General features: G+C 41.1%; 1 protein-coding gene across 2 annotated transcripts; it reads left to right on the top strand.

Moving 5' to 3' along the window:
• Positions 1-2,066: 2,066 nt before the first annotated feature.
• LOC136625881 (putative small proline-rich protein 5) lies at positions 2,067-23,688 on the top strand. Of its 2 annotated transcripts, none has more exons than XM_066600446.1 (4): positions 2,067-2,248; positions 3,054-3,098; positions 19,658-19,708; positions 23,590-23,688. In XM_066600446.1, exons 1-4 carry the CDS (start codon positions 2,176-2,178, stop codon positions 23,652-23,654), a joined length of 234 nt encoding a protein of 77 aa, XP_066456543.1. In that variant the 5' UTR covers positions 2,067-2,175; the 3' UTR covers positions 23,655-23,688. The 2 variants fall into 2 exon arrangements, with proteins under 2 accessions (XP_066456543.1, XP_066456542.1); XM_066600445.1 differs by lacking the exons at positions 19,658-19,708; positions 23,590-23,688 and adding exons at positions 3,523-3,573; positions 4,526-4,722 and having other exon boundaries at positions 2,091-2,248.
• The last annotated feature ends 377 nt before the right edge of the window (positions 23,689-24,065 follow it).

The raw sequence follows: 24,065 nt of genomic DNA, 5'->3' as shown, positions 1-24,065 counted from the left end.
GAATTCCACAGGATCAGCCAACCAAATCAACCACACCTACAGCAGTGTGTTCCTGCAAACCCATAGAACTACAGGTCTGAGGAGCACCATGTAACAATAGAGTTGTGTGTGGTATTGCAGCTAAGCTCTATAGAATTAAGTAGAAGCTGAGCTGGAATATCAGAAACAACTCACGGACAACAGTGATGTTGTGTTTCGAAGAAAGCAGCCATGTTTTCCTAACCATGGACAACCCCTATAATTTATTTGCATTGCTGTGCTTAAGTTTGGTCTGTCTTCCTAACATTCAGCTCTTCTCTGACTTCACTCCTGTTTGCCCTCCCGACCTGGGATTTTTGAATTGACTGTGTTTATGTCTGCTTCATGCCCTAATATCTATTCTGAATTTCATACTAGACCTTTGCTCCATGACCCAATCTTTCGCTGTGTTCCTTGTGCTGAAGTGTACTGCCTGTCTCAAACTGGACCATCTGACTATGCTGCTGTTTAAACTCTCAGATATTCTTAGGCCTTACGTTGCAAGAGTTAGCACAGTATTGTTACCTATTCCTGAGTAACAGCCTGGGGAACCTACTGAAAAGCCCACATCTTGACTGGTGGGGCTCAAGGGTGAAGAGAAACATTCCTCCAGTGTTACCTTAGGATTTGTTGAAGGCTGAACTAGTCTGTGGCTCAATGGATCCACATCTGCTCATACTGACAGGACCCATTGTATTTAGGACAACAGAAACCAGTATCTGGATTACATATTGGCAACAAATGTCATCAGAACTTAAATTAGGAATTATTCCAGACATCTCCAAAAAGGAAAAACATTTCCATAGAGCATCCAGTACGTCAATTTACATTGACATTTATCAATATGGCTATATTAAACTGATGTGATTACTATTTTACATATAGTGATGCGGTTAAATACACCATGCTCAATTAAAATGTTTCCATTTTGATAAATAAATAAACAGACTGTCTTCCTGTCTTCCAATTGAATATTTATCACAGTTAAAGGGGTTCTGACACTAAAAAAAAAAAATTTTACTCACCTTGCCTGGCCAGGACCGATCGCCAGGCATGTCCCTTCCAGCTGGCATCTTCTTCTGTGGCTTGTAGATGCAGAGCAGGAGCGGTCAAAATGACCGCTTCCTGCTCTGCTCCGTCCGTCAGTCACTTCCGAGGTGAACGGACGGGCCGCCCACAGCAAGCACGTCACAAGCAGTGCTTGCTGTGGGCGGCCTGTCCGTCCTGGCTGAACTCCGAGATTCTGCGCGTGCGCAGTGGAGACGCAGCCCGTTCTGACTCCTGTCAGAGGGCACCTCTCCACTGCGCATGCGCGCGATCCCGGAGCGGCGCGGCTCGTGGAGGAAGAAGAGGAAGAACAGCGCCTGCCGGGAGATGACCCCCCCTGATGTCAACAACAACAGGAGACAAGGCAAGTATTAGTTTTTATGCTTTAACAGCCATTTAATCGTGGGTTCCCTGTGTCCATTAGGCAGACCAGGGAACAATGGCTGCTAAAGCATAAAAAAATTATTCATGTCAGAACCCCTTTAACAATCAGTGGAGGTATAACAGCTGGGACACCAGTCACTTGTTATAAGAGAAGTAACTGTAGTTATAAAAAACCAGTATGCCAATTTGCCTTCTGCAGCCTCAGAAAGAGATTCCTAGATTTAGCTGATGTGACACGAGGACAATTATGGGCAATGAGTTTTGTTATTAGGATACATGATGCCATCCATTAGTCATTTATTGCAACTTCATCTAAACAATTGTCAATCCCAGAAAGTACTTGGAAATGTTTTGTGAGATAACATGACTGTTATGTATTGCTATTTCCCTATGTAATTATATGCTATTCTGACTATTAATGATTAAGCTTAGGAGTCTTTCTAATAATTATATTACATTTTAAGGACAGAAATTTGACTAAGGGAACTAAAAAGACTCCACCTTGTTTGTCATGAAAGTAGAAATATTCAAATGTAAATACAATATTGTGCAATACACAAGTTCTTAAAATAATAAGGTAGACTAGTAATGATGATTCCTCTCTGGTTTATGTCACTCTCAGGCATATAAAAGCCCTAAGACTGGAAGCGACTAAACATTCAACCAGAAAAATCCTTTGTATTCAGTTGTTTCATACATCTAACTTCTCAGCTCTTCAAGAGAACAATGTCTGGAGTGAAGGGACAACAGAAGAAATGCCCAGAGCCTTGTCCACCACCCCAACAGCACTGCCAGGATCGTAAGTAAATCACCTGCAGTCCTCCTTTATTTTATTACTTCCATAAAGTTACTAATAACTACCTGTTGTTAATGTGTTGACGGAAGAATATCATATCCGGTACATTATTATAGGTGATATAATAACTTAATATGTGATGCTTAGACCTGAAGTATTCATGTCTCTATCTTGCTGAAAAAAATACTCACATCAATAGTACAATATTATGGTGATTGAGTTTGTGAATGTTATGTTGGTGGAAGACTTTAGCATTGGTTAATCATCTCAATCATCATTGCTTAGAGGCATTAGAATTAGAAGAACAAATAAAAAGTGGTGGAAAAACCAAAGCTGACAATTAGATTGCTATTATGATTATTATCCATAATAGCTTAAAAAAAGTGAGAGCTATAATGTGATTGGTCCATTCATAAACCATGCAAAAACTGTATGAAAATGCAAAATAGGAACTACACCTTGGAAATCAGTGACGAATGTGAGCTTTTTGTGAGACTATCATATGTAGTTAACCCAATTAGTTACTAAGATTTCTTGAAGTCTAGGATATTGAAAAAGTTGGTTGCAAAATAATGATTTACATGATACAAAACAATTAATCTGAGATGTCTACTATGTTTGAGGACCTAATAATGTTACTGCAGTTTCTTCTAGAGCGTACAATATTTTGAAAGCAGATTTTCATCAGAAAGCCATATCAGTGTTCACTATTGTTTTCAGGGTGACTTGGGTCTCCTCTGTAACATGCATAAGCATTTTATTATTTATTATCTTTAAAATAAACTACATTTTTTTAAATTTTTTTCAGCTTGCAAGCAAGTGTGTCCTGAGCCAAAGTGTCCTCCTCCTCAAGGTAACACATGGGATAAGTAATTCCCAAAAATTATTTATAGATCATTAAAGAGAGTGATTCTTTTTGATGAAACTAAGGCTAGTGCTACATGGCAACTTTTAACAGTGAAAGATGCCACATAGACAAAGATCGCTGTGTAGCCCTTGCATTGTTACATTGTCATTTTGTCAATAGAATTGGGGTCAGAGTTGTAGGTTTCAATGACCCCAAACTACAGGTCACAGAATATCCAACCTGGGTGCACATTTTATGGCTTCTGAGTCAAGGTTGCGTCACTCTGAAAATCCTGAGCACCAGAACCCTATTCACTTAATTAACAGCGCAAGGTCGTATGACCCATGTTTTGGCCAAATGTCCCCATGTGGCCCTTGCCTTAAGCTGCAATATCTATTTAAATTTTGTAAACTTTTATGTACTTTTTCAGTGTGCAAGGCAGAACCAGTGTGCCCTGAGCAGAAGTGTCCACCTCCTCAAGGTAAAAAAAAAGTTTAGTACTGTGGAAACCAGTAACAAAATTTGTTATTGCTTTCAGTAAGGTTGGTTTCACACAAGTGGATTACAGTCGCCTTAATGCATCCGTAACACAGACCAGTGTCCATATTCATGAAACATCCCCATAAAGGAACAGCACCATCCAACTACTGGCCCAAAACCTGCCTACTGAAAACATGGAGATTACCATGAGGCATCATAGCCACAAAACTACAGAGCCATATGTGTCAGTACATGAAGCATAGTTCAGAAGGACATTGGAAACAACACCAGAAGAACCAAATACAACTTGTTCATAGATTACCCCATACACTAAACTATTCCCCATGCTAAAACTTAACAAACTATCAGAAACTCACCTCTCTCCACATCTGCTTGGTCTGTGACAGTGCTCCGTCCCCCCTCCAGTCTCTGTTGACAGGTGCAGTCCCATCCAGTTTATGTGATGTCACTGGAGCTGTATCCAATAACAGAGCTCAGCAATTCAGATGTGTAAAATATATTTTTTATTGGCAGAAATTTCTACAATGATGGAAGTGTGAATATACTCTTAGGGCTCACTCAAAGGGGCTTTTGTTGTCTGCATATTAGACACATATTTTACTTGTGTGATATGTAGTTTGATTTACATTGGGCAATTCAGCTCCGCATGTCCTATTTTTGGGGCATATTACACACCATTATAGACTATGTGTGCATAAAATACACAGTGAATACTCATGTTCCATGAATAATTGCTGCATATTGTGTATTACGCGAGTAAAAAATATGCATATAACACACAGACAAAATATACTCTTGTGAGTGAGCCTCTAAGAAGATGCCAAATAGGTAAAGTAACCATTAAACAATCTGAATCCGTTTGTAGTATTATATAGAAAATATTGCAAGAATTTGTGATAATCACTAATAAAGTTTTTCTCTTCGCTCTTCAGTGGTACAATGTAAACCAGTTCCACAATGTCAGCAACAACAGGACAAGCAAGGTGTGAAGAAGTAAAAAAATGAATGCCTCAAGACAAATATAATATGAAGACTCTTTCTGAATGGATTATCTTCTATTTAATAGAACCTTCTACACTGTATTCCATATAACAATTATACAATATTAAAGTCTTTCAAAAACAAAGAATCGTAGTTTATTTATTCCAGAAAAATTATGTAAAGTGTAAAAGTCTGCGGATTACAGAGCTAAATAATATCATTGGAATGTAAATTTTGTCATATCCCTCCTACCTTTCAAAATGTAGCCAGAGTAGCATAGTGTCTCAGTGCTTTGCATCATTATGTGTGGTCTGAGTTCACATTGCTTTTTGTAAAAAGCTCTATCAAGTTCAAGCCTTTTTAACAAACTTTTTGGGTGGCATTTTTTGTCCATACATATATGCATTATTTCCACTCTTTTTTCACCAAATGAATAAACTGTGAGAAAATAGCAAAAAAAAAGTGAAACCCAGAGCTTGGGCTCTATTTCTTTTAAGGTCCTCGCCATTTTTTTGTGTAATTGTGGTTAATACATGTCTGTTGACCAACATCTAGATGCAGCAGTTTTTGCCAGAAAAAAACTAAGGTTTGTTGCGTGTGCTGCTGAGACCTGTAGTACTATTGTTTCTAGCAGTACAGCTACACAGGTGGTGAATGATTGAGCTGGCTACGTGTGATGACTTCCTGCTAGCCAATCTCCTGGGTCTTTGCTCATATATAAACCCAGCTCCTGCCAGTCTCTGAGCAGTGAGCAGTTATTTATCCATGTCTGTTACAGCTTGCTGTGTGTTTGGTGTTTAGTGTGAGCAGTCATGAACCCTTGTCCATTGCAGCTTGCTGTGTGTTTCAGGTCTTGCTGGTTCATGTCCGTTTGTAGGTTTATTTTCTGTCAGTTTTGTGTCAGTTTGTTCTGCGGGACTTCTGGTTAGTGTAGGGGCTAGCAGTATTGCCAGGAGCAATGAAGTGGCCCGATAGCTTCCAAATTTTGTACAAAATGTCAACTAATACCTGGTATTTATATTCAGCTTTCTATTTGTTGCTAGTGGTTGCATTTTGGCTGCTGTATGGTGTGATTCCAGCTTTGTGTGTCAGCTCACTCTGTTCAGTTTTCCCTGTCATGTGGCATGTGTATGTATCCTGTTCTGGTGCGTGGTTCCTAGGAACAGCTAGGGCCCAGTTCTGGATACCGCTAGCCCACCCTTTATTGGGGCGATGTCCCCGCTCAGGTAGGGCCACGTCATCCTCCCTTGTAGCACAGGCTCAGTTTGCCTGAAACCTGTGTGCATGCATCTCTCTTGCTCACGATCATGTGGGCCCCGTGCTTAGTTGCCCACACGATCATAACAAGGTCATTAGCGTTTACTTAGTTGCATGCCATAAATATCAGAAAGCTTAGGACAGGTTTCAATCCGACTTGGACCTTGGTTACCTTGCTACTGAAATAAACTTAATTTCTTTTAAAAAATGTGTAATTAAAAACAAAGCAAAACAGGTCTTATATGATTCAGGACTTCTCTGTTTGTTAATCTCGCTGTCCAGGGCATACACAGCAGCTTTCACCAGCACCACAGCTCAAACGCATCAATCCTCCTTTTATCAGCTTTTTTCGTAGTCGAGCTTTCACATCCATACATGGCTATGGGGAAAATGGTGAAATGTGCTATCCTGCGTTTAGTTGCTATGCTGATATCCCTACTTTTCCACATTTTTTTCCATGTTTAGCATTGCGTTTCACACCAACGCTATCCTATGTTTCATTGCTTGCATAGATTCTCCATCCTGGACAATTTTCGAACCAAGGAAGATGAAGTCTCGCACGTATTCTATGGCCTCATCTTTTATTTGAATTTGGCCATTTTTTGCAATTGTTATAATTTTAGTCTTTTTGAAATTCAGGTAGAGGCCCATTTTTTTCCTTGCAGTTTTAGGGCTCATGCCCACGAGCGATGCGGGATACGCCCATGGATTTACACCGAGGGAGTAACGTAAATCAAAACAAAAAAGTGCCAGTGACTGATCGCGTTTTTCCACTGTTTTGCTTCAATTGATAACAATGGAGCTTTCCCGCAGCGAATCCGGGGTAAAATAGAACTTGCTGCAATTCTTTCATGCTCACTGATATCCGCGGTATAAATCTGCATGTGTGCATTGACAGGCAGAAAGCTACTAGCTTCAATAGAACCTTGAGACTGCAGAATTCATGTGTGGATTTCCGCCGCGGGAAACGTGATACAAATCCGTCCATGGGCATTCTGTTTAAGAGAAACCACAAAATTATTCAACATTGATGTTATGAAAATTAGACCATAATAAAGTCTGTGAAAAACACAATCATACTTTATTGATATTAGAAAAATATCAGTTCAACGTAAATGACTTCACAGTACAGATGGAGTAAAATTTAACTTGATACTGCGTTAAATAAACTGTCGTACAGAACATTTTCTTGCCTTTTCAGTAGCTTTTCAATGGTTTATGTTGTGATAAAATAGCTTGTTGTCGCAAATTATCAGCAGGTTAGATTTTGCTAAATCAGCATTATTACATTTTTCATACTAAAAAGAAAATGACAATGTATGAAGGATCATACAAGATGGCTACCGCATACAAAATGGAGTCATATTCATTTCACTACCAGGCAGCAGAAAACAGATTTGACCAAGTAGCTAGGTGGGTCAATCCCAATCAAAACAGGAAAGAATACACTCTTGCTGTATACTGCGACCAAATGCTCAGGGGGAAGACAATTGGTAAGTATCCTTAAGGGGAATTACTATCTTAACATTCTTTGGCTCAGATACGAAACCCGCAACCTTTTGAATGCAGCTGACGTCTAACATCTCTAACCTATCTGACACAGAACATTGTGCACTTAATAATGAATTTGTTAGTTACCTTTGGGTCATGAAGGATGACACTACACAATTAATTAAACCCAATTCAGAGAGTTTGTCCTTAAAAAACAATTTTTACCCTATCTACAGGATACAAGATAATTATCTAATTGGTGGGAGTCTGAGCACTGGGACCATGATTAATCATAGGAATGATGATTCGGAGCACTTTACTAGGCCTTGTCACCTCAGGGCCGTCACTAGGCATCTGTCACTTCAGGGCCATCACTAGGCATCTGTCACTTCAGGGCTGTCACTAGGCCTCTGTCACTTTTGGGCTGCCACTAGGCTTCTGTCACTTCTGGGCCATCCCTAGGCCTCTGTCACTTCTGGGCCATTACTAGGTCTCTCACTTCTGGGCCATCACTAAGCCTCTGTCACTTCTGGGCTGTCACTAGACCTCTGTCACTTCTGGGTCATCTCCCGGCTATCAGGCACCTTCACGCTTTAACTTGCATGTACGGAATCACAGTCAGGGACTACTCCATGAAGAGGGGCTTTGGTCCTTTTGTTGTAGCTAGGATTTGCATATGAGAGGTAATGCAAGTAAGATGGTGGGTGTTATATGCCTATTTTAGGGCAGAAGATGAGACAGCAATTGTAAGGCCTATATAATACTGTAATAAAATGTAACCAATCAGTTGGCATTTAGATAACAAACAAATGTCTTTGTGTGGATTGTATAAGAAAGTATGTTGCCTTTTGTTGTTGGTTCAGTTCTTAGGAAATTATTCCAACTGAACACATATGTACTGGTACAATAAAGTGTCTATGCCTACAACACTTCCTTCCCCACATCTCTCCCCCACTTTGTGATCTGTCTCAATGTGTCTTCGCAGTCCTCCACGGCTCTCTGTTGACTCCTCACTTCAGCGCTTTATCACACCAACCCACTGCTCTCCACTCACCACTGACTCTCTGACTATCTTCTCTGACTAGCTGACTAAAACTCGACTGCTCTCTCCAACCGCCCTCTCTAAACTAAACAGACACTTCACTAACCAATCACGACCTGCCTCTCAACTGTCACCCCACTGCCTGTGGCTTATATAGTGCTGACATATTCTGCAGTGATATATGTAAATTGTCCCCATTCATAATGTAATTTCCCTATGTCAGGCACATAGAGGGGTCAATTTTCATAGGAAGCCAATGAAACTTTTAGCATATTTTTGAGTGTGGATAGAAACCAGACTACTGCTACACAAACATGAGAAGAGCATACAAACTCCATGCACATGTTTTCCTTGGTCAGATTCAAAAGCAGGACCTGTGCTCTGCAAGACAACAATGGTAATCACTATGCTCAGTTCAGTTGTCCAGATTTTAATCATTTAAAAATATTTTGAATCCAATGGATTTGATTCCATTCCATATACCATTCCTCACTGCTCCTAAGTAAATCTATGATATCACTGGCCAGGAGTTACATCTTTGATTTTTGAACTATTCATCTGCTTTCAGACTCTAGATACTCAGTTTGACTATAGTATTTCCTTGGTCCTTCCCTTCCCAATCAAATCATTCAATATACCTTTAAAATAAATGTTGTTATAACCATTGTTAGTGATTTAAAGAAGCTAAAAAGTTTAAAAATCATCTTCACATAGGCTAATTTATTCCTCTCTAGCTCCAATTTTAAACTCCTCTATGACCTCTTTATCTCTTTAACATTGTTATAAATTTCTTGCACTTTCTACCGTTATTAGCAATTTTCAATCTGTCAATCCAGTTGCTTACTTCCCAATCCTCTTTCTTGAACTCTTTTTTTAAAGTGTAACTGTCATTTTTTTATGTATAAAATAGGCAATTTAAAATATTTTTGCAATATGTTTTATTAGTCTATTCTGTACATTTCTTCTTCATAACCCCTCTTCTGCTATGCATCTAGGTGAAGACGATGCTAGAAAGTTGCTAGGGAAATCCGTATTCACCTAACAGCATAGCAGAAGAGGGTGCACTGGCTGTGCCTGCTCTGTTCTCTCTAGTGCAGGCATAGCTGTTCCCACATAACACTGTATTAATTAATTAATGTTTTATACTTTATGAATTTTAAACCCTGCTTTTCTCCTGCTGTGCCTCATTGCTCTATTCCCCTGCTCTAGTGTTATTTGTTTCTAGTCTTGGTGACTCTGTCCCCAGCACTGTGAAGGAGAAGCTGTTCTATGCTGCAGATGGCTTTTCTCATTCACAGTGCCCACTCCCCACTGGACTCCATGCAACTGCAGGGTCTCAGTGTATTGTGCTGTGACATGCTGTACTGTGCATCGCTATGATAAGTCATAATGCATTGCAGTAGAGAAGTACAGCTCGCCACAGTGAAGATAAAAATCCCCCAAAATCATTGTGTCCTTAGGTCCAAAATAGGCCACATCCCTAAGGGTTTAAAGATAATTCCACTTAACAAAAATGATTAATAATTATCTTTATTTACATAGAGCTTGCAAGACAGGGGGAACAGAAACAAAACCACGGTTACATGTAGTAATGAATTGATAGAAACAGTAGGGGTAGGGTGACCTGCTCCAGCGAGCTTACATACTACAAATAATGGGGTGATACTGAAGGTAAAGGGGCTGGAGATGTGCCAGGTATGTTGAGGTGGAGAGTGTGGAGTGCTATACATAGACAATGTTCAAATTAATCCGTATAGTGGCTGAATCGGTGTGACTGCAGGGGGCGGTTGATTGCGGCTAGCAGGGATTAAAATCAGTAGGACAGGGAGCATGTTATCAATAAAAGAGGGGTTTAGTTTAAGAGATATGGTATGCCTCCCAGAAGAGGTGCATTTTTAGAGCACACCTTAAGTTGGGTGAGTCAGGGACTGTCCGGATAGTTTTGGGTAATGCATTCCAGAGGACTGGTGCTGCTCTGAAGAAGTCTTGGGGGAGAAAGAGGTTTGAATTAAAGGGGCACTCAATCTGTTTTCATTAGCAGAGCGGAGGGCGCGGGCTGGGTGGTGGATTGGGATGAGGGAAGCAATGTAGGGTGGTGCTGTGCTGTGGAGAGCTTTGTGGATGAAGGTAATGTGTTTAAATTGAATTCTGTATATGACGGGCAGTCAGTGCAGTGACTGGCACAGTAGCATACAAATAGCAGCTGGACAGGAAGATAAGCGTGGCTGCCGCATTCAGGATGGATCGGAGAGTCAGGCACAGGGAAGACCAATCAACAGTGAGTTGCAATGATTGAGCTGAGAGTGGATGAGGTGAGAGTTTTTAGCATGTCCAGGGTGCGAAAAGGGTGGATTCTTGTGATGTTCTTGAGGTGTAGGTGACATGTTCGGGCAAGAGATTGGATGCATGGGGTAAAGGAAAGATTGGGGTGAAATATAACCCCAAGACAGCAGGCATGCTGTCTGGGAGTTATGGTAGTGCCACACACTGAAATAGAGATGTCAGGATGAGGTCAGTTAGCAGAGGGTGGAAACAGGAGTAGGTCAGATTTGAGAAGTTCAGTTTTAGATAGAGAGAGGACTTAGTATTAGAGACAGCAGACAGATAGTTGGTGGCATTCTGAAGGAATGGTGCTGTGATGTCATGGGAAGAGGTGTATAACTGGGTGTCATCAGCATAGATATGGTACAGAAAGCCAAATCTCCTGAAAGTTTGTTCCATAGGGGCTGTGTAGATGGAAAAGACAAGGGAGCTGAGAACCAAGCCCTGGGGGACCAAAACAGCTAGGGAAAAAGAAGAGGAAGTAGAGCCTGCAAAGGATATGCTGAATGAACGGTCAGATAAGTAGGAGGAGAAACAGGAATGAGCAGAGACCTTTAATCCAATGAAGCGATGCATACTGAGGAGTTTGTGGTCAACAGTGTCGAACGGAGAGGTCGAGAATGATCAGTAGGGAGTAGTTGCCCCTCGATTGAGCTGTTAGGAGGTCATTTGACACTTTAGTCAGGGCAGTTTATGTTGAGTTTAGAGGGCAGAAGTAAGACTGTAGGCAGTCTGAGAGTTATCTGAGAAATAGCTTATAAGGCGGGAGTAGATGAGGCGTTCCAATAGTTAGGAGATGAAGGGGAGATTTGAGATGGGTTGGTAGTTGCCAGCATAGGACGAGTCAAGAGTCAGTTTCTTTAGCAGTGGGGATATGATAGCATGTTTGAATGAGGAGGGGAATATGCCAGAGATCAGAGAGAGGTTGAAAAAGTGGTGAGATGGGAGATGACAACAGGGAAGAGGTACCAGAGGACGTGTGAGGGAAGAGGTTCACTAGCGCAGGTGGTGGGACTTGCAGAGGAAAGCAACGTGGATACTTCTTCCTCTGTTGTTTGTCTGAGTATAGAGAATGAGCAAGAGCTAGATGCAGTACTGAAGAAGCAAGAGTTGGGGATAGCCAGGGATTGCAAGGCTATTTCCTGCCGGATACCGATGATTTTCTTTTTAAAGTAAGCAGCCAGCTCATCAGCATTGAGATTTTTTCACAGGGGGCTTCAATTTAGGGCAGAGAACAAGTGAAAAGTGTCAAAGAGTCATTTAGGGTTGGGAGATAGTGAGGAGACGAGAGAGGGGGAGAGGGGAGATAGACTTGGCTTTGTTCACGGGCAGGGGGGGGGGGGGGGGAGTGTGGCTCGCTTCATCCAGGGCATGTTTGGGAATGATGTGGTAATATGCAGCAGCTAGGTTGGAGCAGGAGAGAAGAGAGATAGGGAATAATACAGAGAAGACTGTAGGGTGTCAGCAATGTTTTGGGTGTGAACAGCCTGAAGGTTCCTGTACGTATGGTGGGAAGGAGGTTCTGGGGAGATGCTAGGGAGCTGGACAGAGGAAGACAGGATATTATGTTTCCAGTTCGGGAGAGGGGAATTAGTGCAGTGGGAAACAGAGCAGAAACAGAGGAAGACCAGATCCGGAGTATTGCCATCCCTGTGAGTGGGAGAGGCTGTGAGTTGTGAAAGACAAAGGGAGGAGGTAAGTGATAGAAGCTGTGAGGCAGATGGAGAAATGGTGTCATTGGTGGGGATGTTAAGGTTGCCTAAAATAAGGGTTGGGATTTTGCAGGGATAAAGTGGGGGAGCCAGGCAGCAAAGTGATCCAGAAACAGGCGAGGAGGACCTGGGGGAGTGGTAGATGACTGCTATTCGCATGGACAGCGAACAGAAAAATCGTAGGGTATGTACCTCAAATGATAGGAAATTGATTGAGAATACTGGGGGGATGACCTGGAAGGTGCATTGCGGGGAGAGAAGAGCACCTACTTTTTCACCATACCTGTTTTCCGGTCTTGGCGGTATCGGAGAACTGCAGGTCATTGTAAGACAATGCAGCATGGGGAACAGTATCATACTGCTGTAGCCACATTTCTGTGAGAGCTAGCGGATTAGGAGATTTAGCAGTGAAAAACTTGTGGCTTGTGGGGAGTTTATTGCATGCAGATTGGCAATTCCAGAGTGCACATTCAAAAGAAACCGGAAAGGGTAGACATGGACTAATAGTTGGGCTTGAAGGGTGACTCCCATATGGTTGGGGATAGATTTAGACCAAAAATAATTTTTTGGACAGCAATTTGTTAATGCCTTTTAATCAAGCAAAGCTAATGTTGGTATTTTTTGAAAGACATTGTCTTCCTATGTGAATTTTCCAAGGTGAGGAGATAAAATACTGTTGAAATACTACTGGCTTGGTAAATTACTTTAATCACTTTAGGGAAAATTAAAGTTATCCCGCAATCGCCCAGTACATGCATATCATCTGAAAATAAACTACCCCAAGCCCAAGTAAATTCACTTTTATGTATTTTGATCCATTTTTTCCCGATTTGTGTAACATTTTTTATACAGTAGACTGCACAATCCTGTTGCTCAGACTAGGTGATTACTATTCCTAACTGGGAAACTACAGATCTCAGGAAACACTGTATCTTTTCTGGACTTCGAGCACCTCTCTGTCCTCTCTTGTGCACTGCCTGTGGGCTATATATGACAAAAGTATTACAAATGGATAGCCCTTGTAATGTTTTCATTGGTGGTTCTGGTGGATATCCTTCTGTGCACTCTCTGCTATACTGCAGCTGTCACACAGTAAAAGGGCAAAATGTAAATGTATTGGACATGTACAGAGCAGAATAACACAGTGGTCTTCATTGAGCATGCTCACTCTGTGCTATAATGACAGGGAACCTGCACAGAGAGGACAGGGAACCTGCACATGCACTGCTCAGGAACAGATATCAATGCCAGAGGAAGATAGGAAAACTTGATCTTCAAGACAAGAATTAGTGGAGGGTGTATGCCTCAGTGATGCCCAAATATCTTTGAAGGCCATTAATTTGGACCCTATTTATATACCCATCAATCTAAATCAATCATTATCAGTATACATAATGCTTCTGAGATCCACAAACATTCAAGGGATTTTGTCATCAGGTTCATGTTGCCTGAACAATGGGCAGCATGAACCTGGGATTGGGATGTCTGTGGCTCTCATGAGTGTTTTATTCTGAAACACTCTTAAATGTTAAAGGTGACAATACCAGATTTCAGAACCAATTATGTGTTTATTTTTTCATATCACTTATAAACTTTACATGGGAGACTTAAACTTTTTCACAACTGTAATCAATGTCAGACTCTTGGTAGTGTGAACGTTGCCAGAGAAATTATTTTTTGTTATTGCACGCCCGAAGCAGATGGGAAAGTTAAACAGCCTTACTTTTTTCTGTGGGATATTGTGTGTTAAATTTATGGATCCCAGCTCAGGGCTCTGGCAATTGAGGTAGCTGAAATTAAGCAGCAGCAATCAGTTCACAGGGGCTCTGTGAAGGAATCAAAGTTTGAGTTACCAGACCAGTTTTCAGATTACATGCAAGAGTTTGCTGAGTTTATGGAGTCTTGCAAACTACATTTTAGGTTGTGCCCCATTTCTTTGGGTGATTAGAGTCAGAGAGTGGGGATTGTGATTTGTAGGTTGTAGGGAGATCCACAGGCCCAGGTCTTTTCCTTGCCACCCACATCAGAGGCATTGTCATCCGTGGATAATTTTTTTTCTGCTTTAGATTGTATTTATGGTGACCCAGATAGGTTGTCATTGGCGGAGGAGAAAGTCAGGGCTTTGCGTCAGGGCAGATTATCCATTGCGAAATTCTGTGCTGAATTTCATCACTGGCCGACTGAGACACAACGGAATGATCCAGCACTGCAAAGCCAATTTTGCTTTGGTCTTAATGACAAAATAAAAGACCTGATGGTTTCACATCATGTGCCTCGCAGAAGTCCATGCAATTGGGATCTGTGTCTGGTGGTTCTAGGAGACGGGGTAAGGTCCAGTTTGGTTGGAAATACTAGGTGGCGTGGAAGTTGACGGGCAGGTTCCCTTGGGTCTGCAGATCACCTGGATGTCATCCTTCAGGCTGGATTTTCTCGTCAAGCTCTTTTCTGTTGATGGAAAATTTTTTGTTACTGTGTTCTTGGATTATGGGGCTGGTGTTATCTTGGTTCATCGTGAAGTAGCCACACTAAGACTATTGTGTTGTATTTTATGGAGTCCCTCCTGCCATAGGTAGTGCTGGGCTTGACTTGTAGAAGTTGCATAACCCATGTGGTGGATTGGGAAAAGCGGGTTATTATTAAATGGAATCCTTCTTGTAGTCGAGACTGTATGTCCATAAAGTGTCTATGGCTCAGGTGGTTGAATTACCTAACTTCGTACATGAGTTTATGCATGTCTGTGTTACATGTCCATCATGTACTTTGGGTACTGCACGAGAATGACTTATTTGCAAAGAAAGAGAAATATGTCTTTACAGTTCAAGCGCTTTCCTTTCTTGGTCATATTGTAACTCCAAAGGGTTTCAGGATGGACTTAGGGGAGGTTTGGGTGGGGCAAGACGGGGTGAGACCAGAAAATGTTAAAGCTTTTCATTGATTTTTGGGATTTGCTAATTATTATCGTAAGTTTACTTAAGGATTTTTTGGAGAGGTAAAAGCTCTGACAGACATAACCAGGAAGAGCTGTTTTCCATCTAAATGGTCTCCCGAAGCATTACATTATTTTTGGACGTTGAAAAGAGGTTTTGCAACAGCTCCGGTTTTGGTGCAGCCATATTCGTCTAGGCCTTTTGTGGTGGAGATGGACACCTCAGAGATTGGGAACAGAGCTGTTCTTTCTCAGGGTACTGACACACAGTGGGTCCTTAATCCCTGTTCTTTTTTCTCGCGAAAGGTCTCTGCAGCAGAACAAAAGGGGACAGAGAACTGCTGGCCATCAAGATGGCCTTCAACTCTCCTATTCCTCTGCATATGATCCTCAGACTAATGGTCAAACGGAAAGGTGTTATCAAAGTTTGGCGCAATAATTACGATGTTATGTTTCAGATAATCAGGAGGAACGGTCAGAATTTTTGCCTTTGGCGGAGTTCACACTGAATAATAGCTTTTGGAGATTACAAGCACATCACCATTTTTTGTAACTATGCATTTCACCCTTGTTTAGGCCCATTTACTAAAGTACTTTCAAAGGTGCCAGAGGAAAATGACTTTTCCTCTAACATTAAGACGATTTGGGAGGCAATCCAAAAAAATCTTAAGGAACGTATATAATTTTAAGAGGGTAGCAAATGGCAGGCATTCTGTGAGGGTTGTCTTTTTTGGCGGGAGACAGGGTCTGGCTGTCTATCAAGAACATTAAACGCATGCAACGGTCTTCAAACTGGGTCTGTGATTTATTGATCAGTTCAAAATTATAGAAAAGGTCAATGTGGTTTCTTTTAGGATAGCTAATGTGTTTCACAAACCTTTATTAAAACAGTATGTTGGTTCAGGGGATGGTTGTCCCCACCTGCCCCAGTGGAGATCTGCAATTTGAAATCAGTTGCATTGTAGACTCCCTTTGCGTGAAAAACACATTACAGTACTTGGTTTATCGGCAGGAATATGGGCCAGAAGAAAGGATGTGGGTTCCAGCTGTGGATGTTAATGCGGACCGCCTCATAAAGAATTATCATAGACATAATCCTGGTAGACCGGGGCCTAAGGGTGCGGAGGCCCTTCTAGGAGAGGTACTGTTGTGTCATTTTGAGTTTGACTTGGCTGGTTGTTTTGGATTTCTTTCCATTTGTCTCTTTTAACACTGGTGGGAGTTCTAATGTGCGTTTTTTGCTGCCTGAGGGAAATTAGGGAAGGTTTTTATTTCCACCTTGGCTTGGTTCTGTGCTGTTCAGTTTTTGCAGTCTTCTTCTGCTGATGTAGGTGAACATTGCTGGATCAAGGTTCTGTGATTTATACAGCAACTGAGTTCTCTGATTCTCCCAACAACTCATAAGATAAATACGGTGGTTTATTTTGGGGAGTTTATTTGCATAGTGGTATTCATTTGTTATAGGTTTCAGGGTTAGTAAGTGGCCACAGAACAAGGATTGGCTGTGTCCTTATCAGGCTGGGTCATTCACTATTAGATAGAGATTGTCACCATCTAGTGACCAGTAGGACAAGTTCTCCTCCTTTTTTGTTTTCTTTTCCACATATAACTAGTGTTTCTGGTAGTGTGGTGTGAACATTGCCAGAGAGATTATTTTTTGGATAGCAGCTATTGCATGCTTGAAGCAGACGTGACCCCATAAACATACAACTGTTTGGGGGGTTTTGCCTATCATCAGTGTGCAGTAGGTTTCTGGCTTGGCTAGTGAGAGGCCTATGATTTGGGTCATGAATGGTATCATCTCTCCTTAAGGTGAGCACATAGAAGGTGATAGATAAATAAACAGACTGTCTTCCTGTCTATCAATTGCATATTTATCCCAGTTTACAATTTGTGGAGGTATAACACCTAGGACAACAGTCACTTGTTATAAAACAAGCAACAGTAGCTATAAAAAGTGTTATGCCAATCCGCCTTCTGCAGGCTCAGAAAGAGATTCCTTGATTCATCTGATGTGTCAATCCCAGAAAGGACTGGGAAATGTTTAGCAAGATAACATGACTGTTATTTATTGCTATTTCCCTATGTAATTATATGCCATTTTGACTATTTATGATGATGCTTTGGGTTCTTTCTCATAATTCTATAACATTTTTAACACTAGAGGTATGACAAATGGAAATGCAAAATACTCCACCTTGTTTTACAGGAAAATAGAAATATTCAAATATAAATATAGAATCACCCAATACATAAGGTCTCAAAATAACAGAGTAGACTAGTAATAATGTTTTCTCACTGGTTTATGTCACTCTCAAGCATATAAAAGCCATAAGACTGGAAGAGACTAAACATTCAGCCAGGAAAATCCTTTGTATCCAGTTGTCTCTTACATCTAACTTCTCAGCTCTTCAAGAGAACAATGTCTGGAGTAAAGGGACAACAGAAGAAATACCCAGAGACTTGCCCAGGAACGCAACAGCACTGCCAAGATCGTAAGTAAATCACCTGTAGTCCTTCTTTATTTTATTACTTCCAAAAAGTTACTAATAATTACCTGTTGTGAATGTGCTGACTGAAGAATATAATATTCGGTACATCCTTATAGGTGACATAACAACTTAATATGTGATGCTTAGACCAGAAGTCTTCATGTCTATCTGTCCTGCTGAAAAGAATGCTCACATTATAAGAAATGATACATTATTGTGGTTATTGAATTTGTGCATGTTATGCTAAGGAAATGCTTTAGCATTGGTTAATCCTTTCAATCATCGTTGCTTAGAGTTATTAAAATTACAAGAACAAATAAAAAATTGCGGTTATAGCCTAAGCTGACAATTAGATTGTTATTAGGAGAGGATGCAAGGAGTTTGCAAGAGGATCTGGATAAGTTGGGCACTTGGGCAAAAAAATGGCAAATGAGGTTTAACACTGATAAATGTAAGGTTATGCACATGGGCAGGGAAATACATGTCACCATTACACACTAAATGGGAAACCACTGGAAGACACTGCAATGGAAAAGGAGTTTAGTTAACTGTAAGCTTAAGTAGAGCAACCAGTGTCAGGCAGCTACTGCCAAGGCCAATAGGATCATGGGTGCATCAAAAGAGGTATATGGACACATAAGAAGAACATTGTTCTTCCTCTTTACAAGTCACTGGTCAGACCACACATGGAATTTTGAGGACAGTTTTGAGCACTGATACTTAAGAAGGACATATCAGAGCTTGAGCGGCTACAAAGACGGCAACTAAAATAATAAACAATACCCAGAGAGGTTATCAAAATTGGGATTATTTAGTTAAGAAAAAATATGGCTGAGGGGCGACCTAAGAACTATGTATAAATATATCAGGGGGCAATACAAAGGGCACCCTCTGTGTCTAGAGGAAATAAGGTTTCTACACCAACATAGAAGGGAGTTCTTTACTGTAAGAGCAGTGAGACTATGGGACTCACTGCCTAAGGATGTGGTGATGGCAAATTCGATAAAATAGTTCAAGAGGGGCCTATTAACAACATCAATAAACCATGCAAAAACTACATCAAAATGTAAAATATGAACTACACAACGAAAATCACTGACGAATGTGAGCTGTTGATGAAACTACCAGATGTAGAAATTGTTTGTGAAATAACAATTTTGATGATGCAAAACAATAAATCTGGGATGTCTACAATGTTTGAGGATCTAATAATGTTACTGTAGTTTCTTCTAGAGCTAACAACATCTTAAAAAAAAAGATTTCCAACAGAAAACCATCTCAGTGCTCACCATTGTTTTCAGGTTGACTTGGGTCTCTTCTATAACATGTATAAGCATTATATTAGTTAAGATAATAATATTCTTTATTATCTTTAAAACAAACAAAATAATATTTTTATTAATTTAAGCTTGCAATCCAGTGTGTCCTGAGCCAAAATGTCCTTTCCCTCACGGTAAAACATGGGATGAATATTTCGCAAAAGTTATTCCTAAATAATTAAAGAGGGTGATACATGGCAACTTTTGACAGTGAAAGATGCCACATAGCCAAAGATCACTGCGTAGCCTTTGTGTTGTTGCACTGTCATTAAAGTCAATAGGATCCTGGTCTGAATTGTAGGTTTCAACGACCACAATCTAAAGGTCACAGAATATCTATCCTGGATGGACATTTTATAACTTCTGGGTCATGGGTGTGTCACCCTGAGGTTCCTGAGCATCAGAACCCCATTCACTTCATTACCAGTTACGACCCCCATTGTAGCAAATCGTCTCCATGTGGCCATAGCTTAAGCTTCAATTTCAGTTCCAAATTTGTAAACTTTTGTGTAATTCTTTCAGTGTGCAAGCCAGAACCAGTGAGCCCTGAACAGAAGTGTCCTTCTACTCAAGGTAAAAAAAATTTTTTGGACCATTGAAGACAGTAGAAAAAAAAAATTATTAATTTCAGTAAGGTTGCTTTTACATTTATGCATTCGTAATATAGACCAGTGTCTGAAATCAAGAAAGATCCCCATAAAGAAACAGCACCTTCCAACTATTGGTCATTAGTAGAGATGAGCGAGCGTACTCGGAAAAGCACTACTCGCTCGAGTAATTTGCTTTATCCGAGTATCGCTGTGCTCGTCCCTGAAGATTTGGGTGCCGGCACGGAGCGGGCAGCTGCAGGGGAGAGCGGGGAGGAACGGAGGGGAGATCTTTCTCTCCCTCTCTCCCGCCCGCTCTCCCCTGCTCCCCGCTGCGACGCACCCGAATCTTCAGGGACGAGCACAGCGATACTTGGATAAAGCAAATTACTCGAGCGAGTAGTGCTTTTCCGAGTACGCTCGCTCATCTCTAGTCATTAGCCTGCCTCCCCACAACATGGAAAGTCCTATCATGCATCAAAACTGCCAAGATACAGAACCATATGGGTCAGAACATGAGCTCAGTTCAGAAGGGCATTGGAAACATCACCAGAAGAACCAAATACAACTTGCTCATAGATAACCCCTATCCCATGCACAAACATAACAAACTGTCATATCCTCACCTCTCCCCACTCCTGCTGTATGTTGCAACAATGCTCAATCCCTGCCTTCGGTCTCTGTTGACCGCTGCAGTCGAGTCTGGTTTACGGGATATCACAGAGGCTACAGTCAATAACAGAGCTCAGTGATTCAGATGTGTATAATATATATTTTTTGGCAGAAATTTCTGTAATGATTTTGCCAAGTGTGAATACACTTTTATGGCTTATTCCCACGAGCATGGGCACAACCACACTCGGCAACAGGAGCGTAGTTGTGGCGGAATGAGGGGAATCCCTATCCATTCACCTGCTAATCAAACTCCGTGCCAGAATGCAGGAGTTTGAAAATAATTGCAGGAAGACAGGTGCCGGCCGATCTTCCAAGCATGTAGTATTCCCTATGTGAAGGAAAGATAGATCAGGTCCTATATATTCCTGGCCGTACAAATGAAAGCCAGGAAAAGAGATAGTGAAAATAAAACCAATAAACTCCTATCGAGATCAGTGTTTTCTCTATGTCCTGTTATAGGGCCGTATAGCTGAAGAAAACCACGCTTATCTGAATCCACCCTTATGGCTCACTTACACGGGCGTATGCTGCTTGAGCATTACATTGATTTATAGTGGGCTATTCCCACCTATGTTTATCACAAAAATGCAGCATGTCCTCTTTTGTGGCATATTACGCACAATTAGGCCTTAGTCAGACGGGCGTTTTTAGCCGCGATTTGCGCATGCGCATGCGTCCGGCGATTTTATAAAACCAATGGTATCGGACACATGAGCGCTTTGCATGCGCTCGTCCGATAAATTATAGAACAAAAAATCGCAGATCGCACCTATCTGCGATCTGCGATTCCTGTTCTCTTCTGTATATGCGCTCAATGGGGCCGGCGGCAGCAGCGCCGACCCCATTGAGAACATATAGAAGACAAATCATTCTTCTCTGCCACAGCTGTAACAGCTGTGGCAGAGAAGAACGATGTTTGCCCATTGAATTCAATGGAGCGGCAATACAACCGCTCCATTGAAAGCAATGGGCTGCCGGCGTGCGCGGGGTGAATTGTCGGGAAGGGGTTAAATATATAAGCCCTTCCCTGCAATTCATCCTAAAATGTGTTAAAATAAAAAAAAAAATTGTATACTCACCTTTCCGCTGCAGCCGGAGTCCAGCCGCGGCCGCTGTCAGTTCTCCTGAACTGCTTCTCGGCACTATTCAGCCGGCGGGGCTTTAAAATCCCCGCCTGCTGAATGATCTGCCTCTGATTGGTCACAGCCCTGACCAATCAGAGGCCGGTTTGACTCACACACCCATTCATGAATTCATGAATGGGTGAGTGACTGCTGCCTCTCAGCGCTCAGCCAATCAGGGGCAGGTCTGACTCACATCCATTCATGAATTCATGAATGGGTGTGAGTGAGGCATGCCTCTGATTGGCTCAGCGCTGAGCCAATCAGGGGGCAGGTCTGACTCACACCCCCTTCACACCCACTGCAGGACGGCCGCGCGGAGCTCCGGCTGCCGGGAGAAGGTGAGTATACAATTTTTTTTAATTTTAACACATTTTAGGATGAATTGCAGGGAAGGGCTTATATATTTAAGCCCTTACCGACAATTCATCCCGGGCTCGCCAGCAGCGCATTGCTTTAAATGGAGGCGGCTCTATTGCCGTCTCCATTGAATGCAATGCGCTGGACAGCTCCGGCCCGTTTCTAATGAAACGCGGCTAGGAGCAGATTTTCGGGCGATTTTCAGGCGACTTGCGCGCACCGGTCACGCGATTTGCGGATGCGCATCCGTCATGCAATCCGCAAATCGCGCGAAAAAACGCCCGTCTGACTAAGGCCTTATAGACTATGTACATAAAATACACAGGGAATACTCATGCTACATGCGTATTCGCTGTGTATTAAATAAAATATATGAGTATAATGCACAACCAAAATACACTCTAGTGAGTGAGTCTTTAGGAAGATGCCAAATAGGTAACTTAACTACTAAACAATCTGAATCTGTTTTTAGGTTTATATAGAAAACTAGCTGATATACCCGGCTTCGCCCAAGTTAATTTGCTACTGGTGTTTATCTGGTGTTCACACGGAAAATCTTATGAAGTCATGGTTACTTTAGAGATACCGAGGAAAAAAATATGTTCACCATTTTACATGGTTCTTTGTCTTACCCAGGAAACACCACATGATGGTAACCATGCGACGTTTCCTTTATATAAAATTACATCAGGAAGTGAGAGAATTAGATTACGTATGTAAAATTTGGATGCTAATTCTTTTGCGCTTAGAATTAAATAATTGAGTTGGGTCCCATTAACTTTTTCTATTTATGACATAATCAATGCCCGTGCCGAATTTCAAATTTCTATGACATCGGGAAGTGAGAGAATTAGATTACGTGGGTAAAATTTGGACGCTATTTTTTTGCGCTTAGAATTGAATAATCGAGTTGGGACCCATTAACTTTTCCTATTTATAACATAATCAATGCTCGTGCCAAATTTCAAGTTTCTATGACATCGGGAAGTGAGAGATTTAGATTCCGTACGTAAAATTTGGACGCTAATTCTTTTGCGCTTAGAATTGAATAATCGAGTTGGGATCCATTAACTTTTCCTATTTATGACATAATCAATGCCCGTGCCAAATTTCAAGTTTCTATGACATCGGAACTGAGAGAATTAGAATACGTACGTAAAATTTGGACGCTAATTTTTTTGCACTTAGAATTAAATAATCGAGTTGGGACCCATTAACTTTTCCTATTTATGACATAATCAATGCTCTTGCCAAATTTCAAGTTTCTATGACACCGGGAAGTGAGAGAATTAAATTCCGTATGTAAAATTTGGATGCTAATTCTTTTGTGATTAGAATTGAATAATCGAGTTGGGGCCCATTATCTTTTCCTATTTATGACATAATCAATGCCCGTGCCAAATTTTAAGTTTCTATGACACCGGGAAGGGAGAAAATTAAATTCCATACGTAAAATTTGGATGCTAATTCTTTTGCAATTAGAATTGAATAATCGAGTTGGGAGCCCTTTACTTTTCGTATTTTGGAGATAATCTATGCTTGTGCAGAATTTCAAGTTTCTACGACATCTGGAAGTTGGAGAATTAGTGGTGAGTCAGTCAGTGAGTGAGTCAGTCAGTCAGTGAGTCAGTGAGGGCTTTCGTCTTTATATATATAGATATTGCAACAATTTGTGATAACCACTAATAAAGTTTTTCTCTTCGCTCTTCAGTGGTACAATGTAAACCAGCTCCAAAATGTCAGCAACAACAGGACAAGCAAGGTGTGAAGAAGTAAAGACATGAAAGTCTCAAGACAACTATAACATGAAGACTCTTCCTGAATGGATTGTCTTCTGCATTATATTCTACTTATATGTTATGACAATTCTACAATATTAAAGTCATTCAAAAGCAAAGAATTGTGGTTTACTTATTCTAGAAATCTATATATATAAAGACGAAAGCTCTCACTGACTCATTCACTGACTCACTCACTGACTCACTCACTGACTCGCCAAAAGTTTTCCAACTTCCCGATGTTGTAGAAACATGAATATTGGCACAAGCATAGTTTATCTCCAAAATAGGAAAAGTAATTGGGTCCCAACTCGATTATTCAATTCTAGCGCAAAAGAATTAGCGTTGAAATTTAACGTACATAATCTAAATCTCTCACTTCCCAATGTCATAGAAACTTAAAATTTGG

This window comes from Eleutherodactylus coqui, chromosome 4 (assembly GCF_035609145.1).
Source record: "Eleutherodactylus coqui strain aEleCoq1 chromosome 4, aEleCoq1.hap1, whole genome shotgun sequence".
Classification (NCBI taxonomy): domain Eukaryota; kingdom Metazoa; phylum Chordata; class Amphibia; order Anura; family Eleutherodactylidae; genus Eleutherodactylus; species Eleutherodactylus coqui.
This window is presented reverse-complemented; position numbering and strand designations above follow the sequence as displayed.

Coding starts and splice junctions, on each gene's coding strand:
- LOC136625881 (XM_066600446.1), top strand. CDS start 2,176: ATGTCTGGAGTGAAGGGACAACAGAAGAAATGCCCAGAGCCTTGTCCA. Junction 3,099..19,657: donor AAAGTGTCCTCCTCCTCAAG/GTAACACATGGG, acceptor TAATTCTTTCAG/TGTGCAAGCCAGAACCAGTG. Junction 19,709..23,589: donor GAAGTGTCCTTCTACTCAAG/GTAAAAAAAATT, acceptor TTCGCTCTTCAG/TGGTACAATGTAAACCAGCT.